We start from the raw sequence: 15340 nt of genomic DNA, 5'->3' as shown, positions 1-15340 counted from the left end.
ATGTTTGCAATATGTTTCTTGTAGATTATCTCATTTGATCCTCACAACCCCAGGTGATAAAGGGCTCTTATTATTGCTGTTTTACAAATGAGAAAACTGAGGCAGACAGAGGTTAAGTGACTCACCCAGGGGACACACAATTGATTGGTCAATGTCTGAAGCCATAATTCAACTCAGCTCTTCCTGATTCTAGGTCTGGCTCTCTATCCTCCACCCTAGCTGTTAATATTTACCCTGTGTTGGTCTATTGGCAGGTATGGACTGTGCTCATATGTGCCTAGCCTTTGCTGGGCTCCATGGAAGATACCCAAGAAATTTAATGAATCTCAATGGGGAGATAAATGGAGATGAAACCAAGAATGATACAAAGCAGTCCGCTATTAAGTGTTCAATTCTATGTTATAGAGTAGATATTCTATAACAGCTACAAAAGAAAACATCTGGGGAAGGGGGTGGTAACAAGAAGGGAGGAACATGGTGGCCAATGTGGCCAAGGCCTTAGAAGGCTAGCCAGTCCTTACATAAGTGGAGAGAAGGAGGAAGGGCATTTAGGTAGTAGAAGTGTTGGGGAAGAGGGAGACTGTGATTTTCTAGGTGTAGAGAACTTCGAATGTAGAAACTTCCTCTCCTCAAATACAGACTGGAGTACTAAGAAGCTTTGCTATTTATTACCCATGTGCACAGCATTAGTACGTGTCAGAGGGAGGACGCTAAGGTTGGGCTTTTCTGACTGCAAAGCTAACCACCTAACCATAATCTCATGCTGCCTCTCAGTGGAGGCATCAATGAGCAAAAATAGAGACTGGCCTGACCCAAGGCCAGAATCTGTGCTGAATAAGTAGTACGGGAGAAGGTAGAGAGCTGAAATGGGTCCATATGGTTGAAGAATTGAAATGCCTCAGTGGAGAGTTCAGCATTGATATGGTTAGGTACTGGTTGAGAACCAGAGAAGTGACAAGATGAAAAAAAAAATAGCTTTAAGAAAGATCAGTCATCCGGCCCTGGATTCAGGAGTACCTCAGTTCAAATCTGGCCTCAGACACTTGACATTTACTAGCTGTATGACCTTGGGCAAGTCACTTAACCCCCATTGCCCCACCAAAAAAAAAAAAATTCCCCTCCCAAGAAAGATCAGTCATGAGAGCACGTGGGGTGGTTTGGACCAGGGAGAGGTTGGGAAGAGGCCAGGAAGTAATGCAAGTCATTTAGAGTTTGGGTGCCTAGAAGCATGACTAGAATATAAAGGAGAAGAAGGGATGGAGGGACATGCAGAAGGAAGGATACTTGATGGCTGGACATAAGGATAAAGGAAATGGAAGAGAGTCAAAGAGTGACCCCTGGGTTTTGAGCTTGATTAGTTAGGGAAAACTACTTAAAATTGAGGCCATGTGGTATAGTGGAGACATTGCCACCCTTGAGAGAGTCAGAAAGACCTGGGGATCCACACTTACAAGCTGTGTACCCCTAGGCAAGTTGCCTAATCGCTCATTGCCCCCACTTTCGATACTGTAAATTGTAGAGCAGATGTACTTCTTTGGTACAGGGAGTTCCCTATACCAGTGGTATAGGGTATAGCTAGTCTACCCAGCCCCTATGTAAATAGAGAAGTGTGTGCCCTGCGCGCCACCCCCCCACCCCACCCCCCAAGACCAACATACTATCTCTCTTCCCCTGCTGGGCAAACACACCTGAGCAAACAGACCCTAGGCTAGGCAGATTTTTGTCAGCACCCATCATTTGCACATTTCTTAAATGAAGACCTCTCAACCATCCAGCCAGTCCACTAAAGCCAGATTCCAGTTCCCCTCCTGGTTGCTAATGACTTGTTGTCTACCCATAGCCAAGCTGCTTCAGATTGTCAGAGCTGGAGCTCAGTCTAGTTCCACCTGCGTGTGACAAAGAAGCCTCTTTTTCAACCTCCATCCCTGATGTCTCTTTTTTCTTTTTGGAGGGACAATGAGGCTTAAGTGACTCGCCCAAGGTCACACAGCTAGTAAGTGTCAAGCGGCTGAGGCTGGATTTGAACTCAGGTCCTCCTGAATTCAGGGCTGTCTCTTTCTTTTAAATAAAGATCTCTAGTGAAGAGGAGACCACCTCCAAAAACTTCTCTTGTCTAGGCTAAGCTTTAGCCTCTTTCCAAATCTTCTCCATCCCTTTCCCCATCCTAGTTGACCCCTGCTAGATTTATTTCAATTTGGCTCTGTCCTTCCTAAAATATGACACTCAGGACTCAAGGTGTGGCTGACCAGAGTGGAGTAGAGCAGAAATGTCATTTCCCTCATTCTGGATACTTTACCTATTTCAAATTCAGCCTAAAATAATATTAACTCTTTTGGCTGCTGTATCACATTTAACTAACTCGTAAGGCCCATTTCTCCAGCTTGAAAATGAAAGTTTTAGACTAGATGATGTCTCTGGGTCTCTTTCAACTGTAACATCTGTAACATTCTTTGATAGTCTCTTAGTTAAATTGGGAATTTTCTGGTCACTGAATTCTTGCTAAGTAGTCATTTATTGAATAGTCACTCTGGAGTTTCTTACGCTAGGCCCTCTGGGAGATGCTGCTCAAAACTGCATCTGCCATCAATATAAATGCCCATGTACCAGTCCATCCCAGAGTCAAAAGATATTTTTTAAAAAAAAAGAAAAACAAAACAGTACCCAGCCAGCTCAGCGGAGTATCTGCTATTATCAAAAATAACTTGAATATAAGGTAGCGAGTGACAAGTGCTAGGGAAAAGGTACAACCTAAATGCTGCAGTGGTTTAGGGAGGGAGACATGATTTATACCTGGGAAGATCAGAGAAGACTTCTTAGAAAAGGTCAAATTTGAGCTAGGCTCAACTGGCACAAATGGTGGTAGGGCAGGCCATTTCAGGAAGACAGCAAAAATACAAAAGCAAGAAATCACAGGATATTGGTTGAATTTCAATTTGGGTGTAATAGCAGTTTCATATTGGAAAGGGCTGGAAGTATAGAAGAACCTCATTTTGGTGGCCTATATTTTGTAGGTAAAGGGGAACTCTGGACATTATCAGAGAACTGTCCATAGCTCTGTTGAAAGCTCCTGATCCCCTTGTTTGGGGGTTTATAATAATAAGTGACATTTATATATACATATATATAATATAAATATGTAAAAATATATATGTGTGTGTGTGCGTGTGTGTGTGTATGTGTGTGTATGATGGCTATTGTAATTTGTTGATGTTCAGTCATTGAGTCATTCCAACTCTTCATGACCCCTTGGGCCATAGCACGACGCCAGGCTCCTCTGTCCTCCATTATCTCCCAAAGTCTGTCCAAGTTCATGTTTGTAGCCTCCATTATCTATCCATCCCATCCTCTGTCACCCACTTCTTCTTTTGCCTTCAATCTTTCCCAACATCAGGGTCTTTTCCAGTGAGTCCTGTCTTCTCATTATGTAAGCTTCAGTATTTGTCCTTTCAATGAATAGTCTGAATTGATTTCTTTAAGTATTGACTGATTTGATCTTCTTATTTGTATGTATATATATATATGTGTGTGTGTGTGTGTGTGTGTGTGCATGCATCCATGTGTATATGGGTGCATTTGTATTGACGTGTGTGTATATTTGAGGTACATCAGATACCACACAAAGTTGTTATGAGGACTGAAGGTAATGTATGTAAGCATGAAAAACCACACATATACATATATATACATATAACATATATATGTTAGATAAATAGTATACACACACATATATACATTATACATACATACATATATATACACACACACACACACATACAGAGAGAGAATCAGAGGTGCTGACTCTTCATGACCCCATTTGAGGTTTTCTTGCTATTTCTTTCTCCAGCTCATTTTACATATAAGGAAACTGAGACAAAGAGGGTCGAATGACGTGCTCAGGGTCACACAGTTACTAAAGGTGCGAGGCCAGATTTAAACTCAGGGAGATGAGTCTTCCTGATTCCAAGTCCAGCACTCTATCTACTGCACCACCTACCAGCCCGATAAGCACACATAAAGGCAAATGAAGCCCCCTTTCCTCACGGTCTAATTGGAGAGACAACATGCAAGAAACTATTCAAACATGCTTTTATACAGGATTAATTAGAGATAATCTCAGAAGGAAAGAACTAGCATTAAAGGAAGCCATGAAAGACTTATTGCCAAAAATGGTATTTGAGCTGAGACTTGAAGCAAGCCAGGTGAGCCAGGAGGCAGAGGTGAGGAAGGTGATGGAGAATAGCCAGAGTCAGAATAGTATAGAATGTATCATACAGGTATCAACGACAAAGGAATACAGGTCCAGTGATTTACCCATCAGCAGATTCCTTTTAGCTAATGAATGTTCCAAACAGCATTTAAGACAGTGGTGGCATGCTTAGTTGTAGATCTGCAAAGAATCCCCCCAGACTTCTGCCTCTGGAGCCCCTCACCTCTGGAATAGCTCATCTCATCATTGGGTCTCAACAGAGAGATGGCTGCAGTGGTAGGGGAAGAAAGGGGTGGGATCATGAATTCGTGCATGTGTGTATTTAACTAGAAGGTTGGCATTTCAGATACATTTCTGTCCCATCCTCACTGCTTTGGGTGACTAGTGTCCCATGTGACTCTGGCCCCAGGCTAGCTAGGGCCCAGTAGCTGCTCTTGACAAGTATCAAGAGGAAAACCTGTTTTGAAACTTGCTCTGAACTGTTTCCCCCTCCAGATACTGCTGGGGACCCTTCTTGGCTCATTTTGGGTTAGGTTTGAGGGGGAATAATTGGTTATCTAGTTAATGGAGCAAGAGCTGTATGATAATGGAATTCACCTTGGACCCTCCCAAATGCATGCACGCACACACATATGCATGAGTGAACGCACACGCGTGTGCGCACACACACACACACACACACACACACACTCTTTTTTCCCCTATGGGGCAGAACAAAAATTCATTGGACGGAAGTCAGCAATTGGATGTCTTTTTAAATTTGCAGCAATGTTCATCTTTTATTTTCCCCCTCCTCAGACGGAATACGCGAGGTTTGAGAATGGCCGATTTGTGTATAGAATAAACCGCTCTCCGATGTGTGAATATATGATCAACTTCATCCACAAGCTCAAGCATTTACCAGAGAAGTATATGATGAACAGTGTGTTGGAAAACTTTACAATTTTGTTGGTAAGGGTTTAATTTATTTCCAGCAATACAGGATAATTTTTCTCATTCTCTTTCAGCCCCTTGATTTGAAAAGAGAGGCCAAAGTATGGTCTATTAAATGGAGGGGTGGGGGAGCTGGAAAGGATGCATGCTGCCTGAGTTGTGAGGAAAGCACCTTATAAGCCATAAAACAACAAAACAACTCTCATTTATATAGCGATTTAACGTTTGGAATATTTACCTAAATTATTCCCCATAAATTTACCTAAATTTCCCCATTTGATCTTTACCACATTTATTATTCCCACTTTGCAGAGGAAGAAACTGAAGCTGAGAGAGGTTACGTGATTTGCCCAGGGTCACATGAGAGACAGGATCTGAACTCCAGCTACAAGTCCAGCACTTCACCCAGTGCCCCACTGAGTATTATAGTTAATGAGGAGAAGGAACAGATAGCATGGTACAGGGAAGGAATGCTGGATTTGGAGTCGTGACCTGAGGTCAAATCTTGGATCTGTCACTTACTACCTGTGTGATTTTTTTTTTTTTTTTGCGGGGCAATTGGGGTTAAGTGACTTGCCCAGGGTCACACAGCTAGTAAGTGTTAAATGTCTGAGGCCAGATTTGAACTCAGGTCCTCCTGAATCCAGGGCCGGTGCTCTATCCACTGTGCTACCTAGCTGCCCCTACTACCTGTGTGATTTTGATCAGATCACTTAAGTTTTGTGAGTCTTAGTTTGCCCATCTTTAAAATGGGAGGATTGGACTGTTTAGAGCTGGAAGGGACTTCAGAGGTCAAATACATGATCCTACAAATGAGAAGTTAGCAGATGCTCCAATATCTGTCTCTGAGTTTTTCAATAGGGCATATTCCTCCATGTGTGACTTCCATGTAAGGGGCTTAATTCTCTTTGCAGATAGAATATTGTCCCCAAATATGTCCCCAGAGCCAACCAGACAGCAGGTCTTGGGGAGTTCCAGTAACTGCAGAAACCTTCACATATTGTAAATCCCAGTTTGGAGTCACCACTGATGGTGGCACTTTATTTAAAGACATGAATGAAAATGGAGCTCAAGAATTCCATTTCTCATCGGTTACCAGAAAAGAGTAAAGCTCAATTCCGCCCCATGGGAGAATATGCTGGAAATGAATGTCTAAGCACACCGTGTACCTGCAGTGACAGAAGTCTTTACATGCAAAAGCATTGGACCCCAATATCTCTGGACTTTTTTTTTTTTGTTAGGGGGATGCCTGATGAGAGCAGGAGGATGTGGAGGATTGAAACTTGAAGGCACAGCCTACATTTAGGCTCCTACTGAGAGCAACTGAGGCCGAGAGAGAGAGAGAAATGAGAGAAACAGAGAGAGAGGAGAGAGAGAAATGAGAGAAACAGAGAGAGAGGAGAGAGAGAAATGAGACAAACAGAGAGAGAGGAGAGAGAGACATGAGAGAAAGAGAGAGAGAGAGGAAGGGGGAGAAAAAGAGGGATGGAGAAAGAAGGGAGAAACAGAAAAGGAGAGATAGATAGGGATAGGGAGAAGGGGAAGGAAGAGAGGAGTTGTTGAGTATAGGAAGGGACAGGTCAGTGACCAGCTAGCCTCTCCGCTCCATAAGCAAGATAGATCATCCTCTTCTTTGTGATGCTAGATCATAGCGCTGCATGCTCTGAAATGAAAATGTAATTATGAAATACAATGAGGGGAATTTTTCCCCTTGTAGTAACTATCAAAAGAAGCAGGACCACACACAATCCTCCAACATGCTGCATTGCTCATCCCAGCCATTTCTTAAATGTAATGAGATCATCTTCCCCTGGAGTCTTCTGGTGCTTCTTGACGTTGACATGAAGGTGACCCGGGGGCTCAGAAGCTGTGCTAACAAAGCCCATGCTCTGGCAGTTCTGGCAGTAAAGTCTTCAAATCCAAGTTCAAATCGTTCAGTCCAGGAGCAGCCCTGCTGAGAGCTGGGAAGCTCCTCAAAAGGCCATTGGTGGGGCAGCTAGGTGGTACAGTAGATAAAGCACCAGCCCTGGATTCAGGAGGACTTGAGTTCAAATCTGGCGTCAAACACTTAACACGTAGTAGCTGTGTGACCCTGGGCAAGTCACTTAACCCCAATTGCCCCGCAAAACAAAACAAAACAAAATAAAGGCCATTGGTCACTGGGCGACATGCTTTGGCCACTGTAACCCATGATGCCATTGACCAAAGCATAGAGGAGCTACATGTCCATAATAATGAATTAAAAGAAAAAGGAGGAGAAGAGGAAGAAGAGAGAAGGAAAAGAGAAGGAGGAAAGTGTCCCCACACTACAGATTGTGACATATCAATCAACAAACATTTATTAAGTGTCTACTATGTGCTAGGGATACAAAAAAGAGGCAGACAGTCCCTGCCCTCAAAGAGCTTATAATTTAATGGGTTAGGGGGCAGCTAGGTGGCACAGTAGATAAAGCACTGGCCCTGGATTCAGGAGGACCTGAGTTCAAATCTGGCCTCAAACACTTGGCACTTATGAGCTGTGTGACCCTGGGCAAGTCACTTAATCCTCATTTGCCCCACAAAACAAAACAAAAGCTCACTGATAATTTAATGGGTTAGAAAACATGCAAACAAAGATATATGAATTAAATCAAATACAGGATAAATAGGACAGAATTAACAGAGGGAACACACTGGAATGAAGAGGGGTTGGGGAAGGCTTCCTCTAGAAGATGGGATTTTAGTTGGGACTTAAAGGAAGCCAGTAGGTACTGATGAGGATCCAGGCGTGGGAAATAGCCAGAGAAGACAGTCAAGAGCTGCGAGATGAAATGCCTTTTTCCTGAACAGCCGAGAGGCCAGTGTCCCTGGACACGAGAGGATGTGTCGGGGAGGGAGGCGTAAGAAGACAGAAAGGTCGGAAGGTGCCAGATTAAAAAGGACTTGAAACATGGAGCAGAGGACTTTCTATTTGATCCTGGAGATGATAGGAAGCTACTGGAGTTTATTGAGTAGGGGGATGACATGATCACACCCGCACTTTAGACAGATCACATTGGTAGCTGAATTGAAGATGGATTGGCGACCCATCAGCATCTATTGCGATAATCTGGGCATGAGGTGATGAGGGCCTACACCAGCAGGGTGGCAGAGTCAGATGAGAGAAGGGGTGTATCTGAGAGAAGTCGCAAAGATGTTGACATCAAGAGTTCGTCACAACAATTTGGACATGGGGGTGAGAAACAGTGAAGAGTCCAGATGACTCCTAGGTTGTAAAATCAAGGGACCAGCAGGATTGTGCTAGATTTTGGACATATTGAATTTAAACTATATATGTAGCTTGATTGAAACAACTGCTGTTGTTTGGCCTGAAGAAGAAAAGGTTTAAAGGGGAATTGAAAGCTCTCTCTAAGAATAAGAGGGATTGGATTTGACCCAGGTCAGAACTAGGTAGAAGTTATAAAGAGTCACATTTAGACTTGATGTAAAAAACAACATCTCATGATTAGAGCTGACCCAGAGGGGAGTGGACTGCTTCAGGAGGTATGATATAGTGGGTACCTCTTCACTGGATGGCCACTTGTCTGGGCTACTGCAGAGCAGTATTTCTCAGTCTGGGGTCCACAAACTTCGTAATAATATTTTGATAGCATTTTTGGTATAATTGGTTGCTTTGTAAGCCTGTGTGTTTTATTTTAAGCATTTAAAAACAGGATTGTGGGGCAGCTAGGTGGCACAGTGGATAAAGCACTGGCCCTGGATTCAGGAGTACCTGAGCTCAAATCCGGACTCAGACACTTGACACTCACTAGCTGTGTGACCCTGGGCAAGTCACTTAACCCCCATTGCCCTGCAAAATTAATTAAAAGTAAAAAAAACCCAACAGGATTGTGAGAAGGGGCCCATAGGCTTCACTAGACTGCCAAAGGGTGGAGCCACATCACACCAAAGGTGAAAGAACCCTTGATTTAGAGGGGAGTTCTTCTTATCTAAGTCTGGGTTGGGTAAGATGGACTCAGGGGTCCCTTCCATTTCTGAAATTCTGTGTGCCTGCTTCCTGTAATCATGTCATTGGAGTCTGCCAGGACCCCAGCATTGCAGGTGGGCTTCTGTCAGGACAGAATCCTTTGGATGGTTCAGGTAGTTTAACTGAACCATCTCTTTGACCAAGGTTCCAGCTAAACCCTTCTTTGAGAGCAGGTTATGTGGCCATTGGCCAGAGCTGATAAATATTTGTCTTTAAATGAATGATGGTTGTCATAGCATTGGGTGAATGAATTCAGACTGTAAGGAGGCACCTGTCGCAAGCCCAGCTTACTCCATGTGTGATCTCTGTCTCTTACAGGTGGTAACAAACAGGGATACACAAGAAACCCTGCTCTGCATGGCCTGCGTATTTGAAGTTTCAAATAGTGAACACGGAGCACAGCATCATATTTACAGGCTTGTAAAGGACTGAGCACGGTTATTTATATATACATATACACACATACACACACACGTCATCATGAAACTACAGACTATAAACCTCCGTACTAAGGGGCCGGGCCCCCGGCCCCAGGCGGCCCCCACGGTTTTCTAAATCCTGTCAGAGTCATTTTTTTCATGTGTTCATATATCATTGTAGCTGTGAAATTCTGGTACAGTTGTAAAAAACAAAAATTCTTTCTAAAATGATGTGTTCTTCAGATTTGTAACCCACAGTTCTTTGGGAAAGATGACACTTACAAAGCTGAGGTCTCTGTCTGGGGAGGCCTGTTTTTAATTGTGGTAGAAAATGTAAGACAGAAGCATTTGCCATGGGAAATTTACAGCATTTATACAAATGTATTTAGTTTTTTTCTCCAGCATAAAGTACTTGTTTTAAGATGCAAGTAAAATTAAAGTGAAACTTTAAGTGTAAATGTAAATGAGTACACAAAGTGAAAAAACTTTAGAATTATCTTTGTAACTAATTAGGGTGAAACGAATGTAATTCACTAAATTATTTTTTAAACAAAACCTTTTTTTTTTTCCTTTTTGAAACCAAATGTTACAACGTAGCCTTAAGAAATGCTTGGTAGGAAGACCCTAATGAGGCAAAATTGTATTTTTTTTCCTCACCATTTAAAACTAATTCTCTAATCCATTAAACATCTGAACAGGTATTGCAAAGAAAGGAAATGTCATCCCTTATACATAACATATAGAGTGTATTTAAAAATATAAAATTGTATTGTACTAATATGAAGATTTGATTATTTAATGAAAAAGATGGCTTGTTTTGCAATAAGTAGGTAAATACTGAAATTTTAAACTTACATTGTAGTCATGTGTGCAGTTATATTTTATATGGACAACTAAATTTTCTATTAATTTGAGTCGAAGAATTTGAAACACTGAAATTATTAGTAACAAAATGAGTTTTTAAAAAATTGGCATGAATACTGCACTGTTAGCTGCAAAGTAGAGAGAGGGTTGTGGTGGGAAGAAGATTTCATAGACCAAACTCCAAAAGGCTCATCTGCTTTAGTATTGCTGCCACCCAGAACATCACAGGCCCAACTGGGCTCTTCTAACCGACCCACATTCACTTGAAAATCTAAGGTGGTCCCTGTGTGGACACAAACAAGATGCATTTTCTGATCATCTCTTGAAGCCCTTTGATTCTGTGTACTGACTCACCCCCTTAAGGTTTGGATGTGCTGCTTGTGACTAACCCTGGTGCATATGCCCTTGCTCATTCTTTTGAAACAAGCTCATCTGGAGGCTCTTTTCTTGTAGAAGACTTTCCCTCCTTCAAATACTCAAATACATTCAGCAGCAATTAGAGTTAGTAGGGAAAGTGATAACCTCACTTGGGTTCTTTCTACTCTGGTTATTAAAAAATCCATATTACAGAGCATGGGGCTCCCTTCCTTCCTTCCTTCTTTCTGTAAAGTTGCTATCTAGCTATACTGTCTAAAATATCTAATGAGTGGTTGCCAATAAATTATAAGCTTTAGCAAGAGTTTAGACTTTTAAACATTTATTAAGGAGAATAAGAATTTGGTAAAGAGAGAGAGAAAGGCCTAGATGCTTACATCTATCTATCCCAGGGAACCTGCATTTTAGCTCCACTCTCCATGAGAGTCCTGACGAAAGAGCAAGAACCACCCCTTCTTCATCCCACAAGCCTCCTGTGGAACTGGGAACATCCCATCCACACGAACACACAGATCCAAGCTAATTGGCTGGTAGCTTTGATAGACAGTACCCACGAGCAAACGTCACTTCCTGACGCCAAGGAACTGACCTTCCAAATCACATGGCTTGCCCTCAGACGCCTTCTCATGGCGGAGCTTTCCTACAGTAACTCTCCAGCAGGTGGCATCACTCCATTTGTTAACCACCCTTCCCTTTTGCTTTTGCTTTTGCTTTTGCTTTTGCTTTTGCTTTTGCTTTTGCTTTTGCTTTTGCTTTTGCTTTCGCTTTCCCTTTCCCTTTCCCTTTCCCTTTCCCTTTCCCTTTCCCTTTCCCTTTCCCTTTCCCTTTCCCTTTCCCTTTCCCTTTCCCTTTCCCTTTCCCTTTCCCTTTCCCTTTCCCTTTCCCTTTCCCTTTCCCTTTCCCTTTCCCTTTCCCTTTCCCTTTCCCTTTCCCTTCCCTTCCCTTCCCTTCCCTTCCCTTCCCTTCCCTTCCCTTCCCTTCCCTTCCCTTCCCTTCCCTTCCCTTCCCTTCCCTTCCCTTCCCTTCCCTTCCCTTCCCTTCCCTTCCCTTCCCTTTCCTTCCTTCCTTCCTTCCTTCCTTCCTTCCTTCCTTCCTTCCTTCCATCCATCCATGTTTATCGAGTGCCAGTTTTGTGCCATTTATCACACAGATAACAACTACTTCGCAGCTACAGGGTGCAACCTCTTACCCAAGCCTAGCGTAGGAGACCGATTTAACAGGGGCCTTATTCATCATCTGCCCCAAATATTTCCTTTGAAAAATGAAGAAACTGAGGCCAAGAAAGAGGAAGAGATGGTCCTGGCATCACACTTCCCAGTATGTAGCAGAGTCAAGATTTGAACTCAGGTCCTTTGATTCCAAATCTGTCTCTTTTCCTAGCGCACCATACGTTTCACAAGGGTGTGCACATTGACCCTGGGAAGACAAGATGGGAGAGTGCACCTTGTGCTGCACTGTTGGGGCTGTTACATCTTCAGAGAAGGACAAATGGTTCTGGGCTCTGAGCCTTTACAAAGCCTGTCATCAAACTTAGGCCAGGTCCAGATGTTGTCCTTGATCCTATTTCCAGGGCTCATTTGGCTGCTCACAGGTGGCCCTTTATTTTAAGGTTGTGCTCATCTTTTTGGGTTACATCCTCTAGTCCTGTGGCTAAGTGGCTGTGTGTCCCCAGGATATGGGGTGTCCCAAAGGATTTTGTGCAACTTTAAACTTTGACTTAAAACTAAAACAAGATTTTTGGTATCCTGCCTACCTTCTTCCCATAGTAGTCCCATTGCACTGATGCCCAGAGGGAGGCATATATGACTTGTGTGGCCACCAAGCAGGAGGGACATTTCAATCTATTTTTCAAAGTGTACGGGTACACGTACACACACACACGCATGCATGCACACACACACACCCCTCCCACAGAGACTCAAAAATATCTTCTATAGTAGTACCGGAAAGAAGTGATAAAAAAAACAGCCCAGTAAACCACTCCTTCTTAGTGTCCCCGGTCTCTCCTGCTGGCTTCCTAGCACCCTAGTTACAGTTCTTGATATGGAGGCATCTTTGATCCTCAACACAATTGTGTGACAAACCACTCAGGTGGTTTTTGACATGAATTCCACCTCTGTTCCTTCTGCTCCTTAAACTTTTGCTGTGTTCTTAGTGAGTTTGGGGTAGCTTTTTGATAAAAAAAACCCAAACACTGATATTTCTCCTTTCTTAAAAATTTGGGTTGGTTTTGTTTTGTTTTTTTAATCCTTCATTTTTCCAAAGCTAAAGCTTTCTCTTATCCAGCACTTCTCAATAGTGGGGCAGAGAACTTTCGGATGCCCTGTGGCTGCCCCCTTCAGTAGTGGCTTCTGTTTCTTCTTCCATCTCTTCCTAACAACCCATCCTCCCCTAAATCTGCCTGGGGAAAATGCAGGATTTTATCTGAGGCCCTCTTTCAGGCTCTCCTTTAGGTCATCCCTTCCTCTCTCCAATATTCTGGTTGTAGAACTAAAAACATCCAGGAATAGACCCCACCTGATAGCCAGTCCTCTTAAATACTGGGACCCTATGCCTTCTTCTCAGGCCTTCCACCATGCTGTTTTGTTTTTTTTTTTACCAGGGAGTTTGGAGCCCCTCCTATTTCCCACAGTGAATGTGTGATGACAGAAGGACATTCGGCTGGGCCGTGATGAGGGTTGAAGAGCCAAGGCGTGACTCCATTCCTCATTATTTTCCTGACCCAGCATAAAATCAGGGACTGCTTTGGAGACTGTCTTAAACAGAATGTTAGCACTAGTAAGGCCCTTTGGAGGTCACGTAGTCCAGGGTTTCCCATCCCATACTAGACTGATCTCATGGGAATGGGGATGGGGACCTGGGAAGAAAGAAACGGAAATTGTGAGCCCCGGAATGCAGAAAGCAGGACAGTCAGTAGGTTTGCTTAAGTTTATAGGTTTTATAAAGTAAAGGCCTTTAGTGAGAAAATGTTTTCATGCTGGTGTTTTGGAAACAATGATTTAGCCTAAGCCGTCATTTTACAAAGGAAGAGACTGAGGTCCAAAGACATTTAAGGGACTTGCCCATCAAAGCTGGGACTGTGGGTTTTCCGATCGATCACCTTCTGTCCCAGGGCCCTTACCATTATACATGTGCCCAACCTGTGATAGAGTCTTCTGAGCTCCTGTTGGTCTAATCAGACACAGTCAGACACACCGTACCTTGACCCCAACATAGTGACATCATCTTGGTCCTCTTGGAGCACAAGGGCCAACCACCACTACCATGACACATTGCCAAATCCTGGCTTCAGGGCTACCTCAAGAAATAGAGGATTGTGAGTCTATAGCTAGTCAAACAAACCCCAGAGACCTTGTCATCCGATACCCCCTTCCCCACTCCACCTTATAGATGGGGAAACTGAGGCCCACAAAAGTGAACTGATTTGCCAAAGGTTGTGGAAAGATCACCCAAAAAGAGATTCAATATGTAACCTGTGCCAGTCTTTCCAGAACAAGTTCTTTACCAATCAACTGCCTTCTTGTTACTGTTAAGTACTGTTCCCTTCTTGATAGAAAGGGTGAATGCTTGGTGCCCTCATTTATAGAAAGAGAGTCCCTTTTCATCATCCCTTTCCATCATTCCTCAGAGCTTTCATTCCTAGTATCTTTGCCATTTTGGTGAATTTCCTTTTAGCCCATGCCAAGGTTTCACTTGCCAGACCAGTACTTCTATAGACACTCCAGGGGAAATATCATTTTTGGGAGGGAGACCCTGGAAGATTTAGACAGAAGAGTCTTGACTGGGAGAGAGGTCAACCAGACTTTGAGAGGGAATGAATGGCTTGAGGAGGGAGTCAGTCGAGATCTGAGAGGCTATGGAAGAGGCAGGATCACCGTTCTGTGGAAGTGACACAGCTCTATCTGAATATCATTTGCTGCTTGCTGGCCAGGGATCCTGTCTTACAGTCATGTCATTGATAGGCACATAGTAAAGCTGATGAGCCTTTTAGTTAGCATTGTGTATATGGTTCACCTTCCACCATAGGCTCCTGTAGACAAGTTTACCATGCTGACCATCCCATCAGCAAGAGCACGGCATCCTGACAGCCCAAAGGTCACCCTCTATTCTAAAACTACTATTTTAAAGTCAAGTCTTCTTTAAGACTCCAATCCCATAGTGGCTTTAGCAGTTTGTTTTTGTAAGGTCAACAATTTGAATTGTATAACAATAGAACAGTCCATTTACAAACCAGGTACAGTTTTCTATGCTCCGGTACTGCATCTGCATCTGTCCTGACATTGGGTTTCTCCAAGCCTGTGTATCAGTGTTGTTCATGTGTCATTCTGGGAGGAAGTGTTTGCTTTGCTTTTTTTTTTTCTTCACTTTTTTTTTTTTTTCCTGTACATGGCTAAGCCCTGCACACGTTCATTCTGAAAAGCCTTAAATCCTTGGGATGTTCAACGTGGGGTGTGCGGTACAAAAAGGCCGCCCTTTTGTAAGCTGGAAGTATTTCTCCCGTAACTGTTACTTTTCTAGGAACTTTTTAATTCAAAG

The 15340-nt window shown here is 43.2% G+C and overlaps 1 protein-coding gene across 7 annotated transcripts in view; it reads left to right on the top strand.

Moving 5' to 3' along the window:
- The window catches only part of TEAD1 (TEA domain transcription factor 1), a 305630-nt gene extending 294313 nt beyond the window's left edge, over nt 1–11317 (top strand). For all 7 annotated transcript variants that reach the window (XM_043969521.1, XM_043969524.1, XM_043969523.1 and 4 more), the window contains 2 exons: nt 5006–5158; nt 9465–11317. In XM_043969521.1, coding sequence (XP_043825456.1) covers nt 5006–5158; nt 9465–9578 — 267 coding nt within the window. In that variant the 3' untranslated portion in view covers nt 9579–11317. The remainder of the gene's footprint in view (nt 1–5005; nt 5159–9464) is intronic.
- Nucleotides 11318–15340: the final 4023 nt, after the last annotated feature.

The sequence above is a fragment of the Dromiciops gliroides genome, chromosome 6, assembly GCF_019393635.1.
Source record: "Dromiciops gliroides isolate mDroGli1 chromosome 6, mDroGli1.pri, whole genome shotgun sequence".
NCBI classification, from domain to species: Eukaryota; Metazoa; Chordata; class Mammalia; order Microbiotheria; family Microbiotheriidae; genus Dromiciops; species Dromiciops gliroides.
The sequence above is the reverse complement of the archived record's forward strand: the minus strand, read 5'-3'. Positions and strand labels throughout refer to the sequence as shown.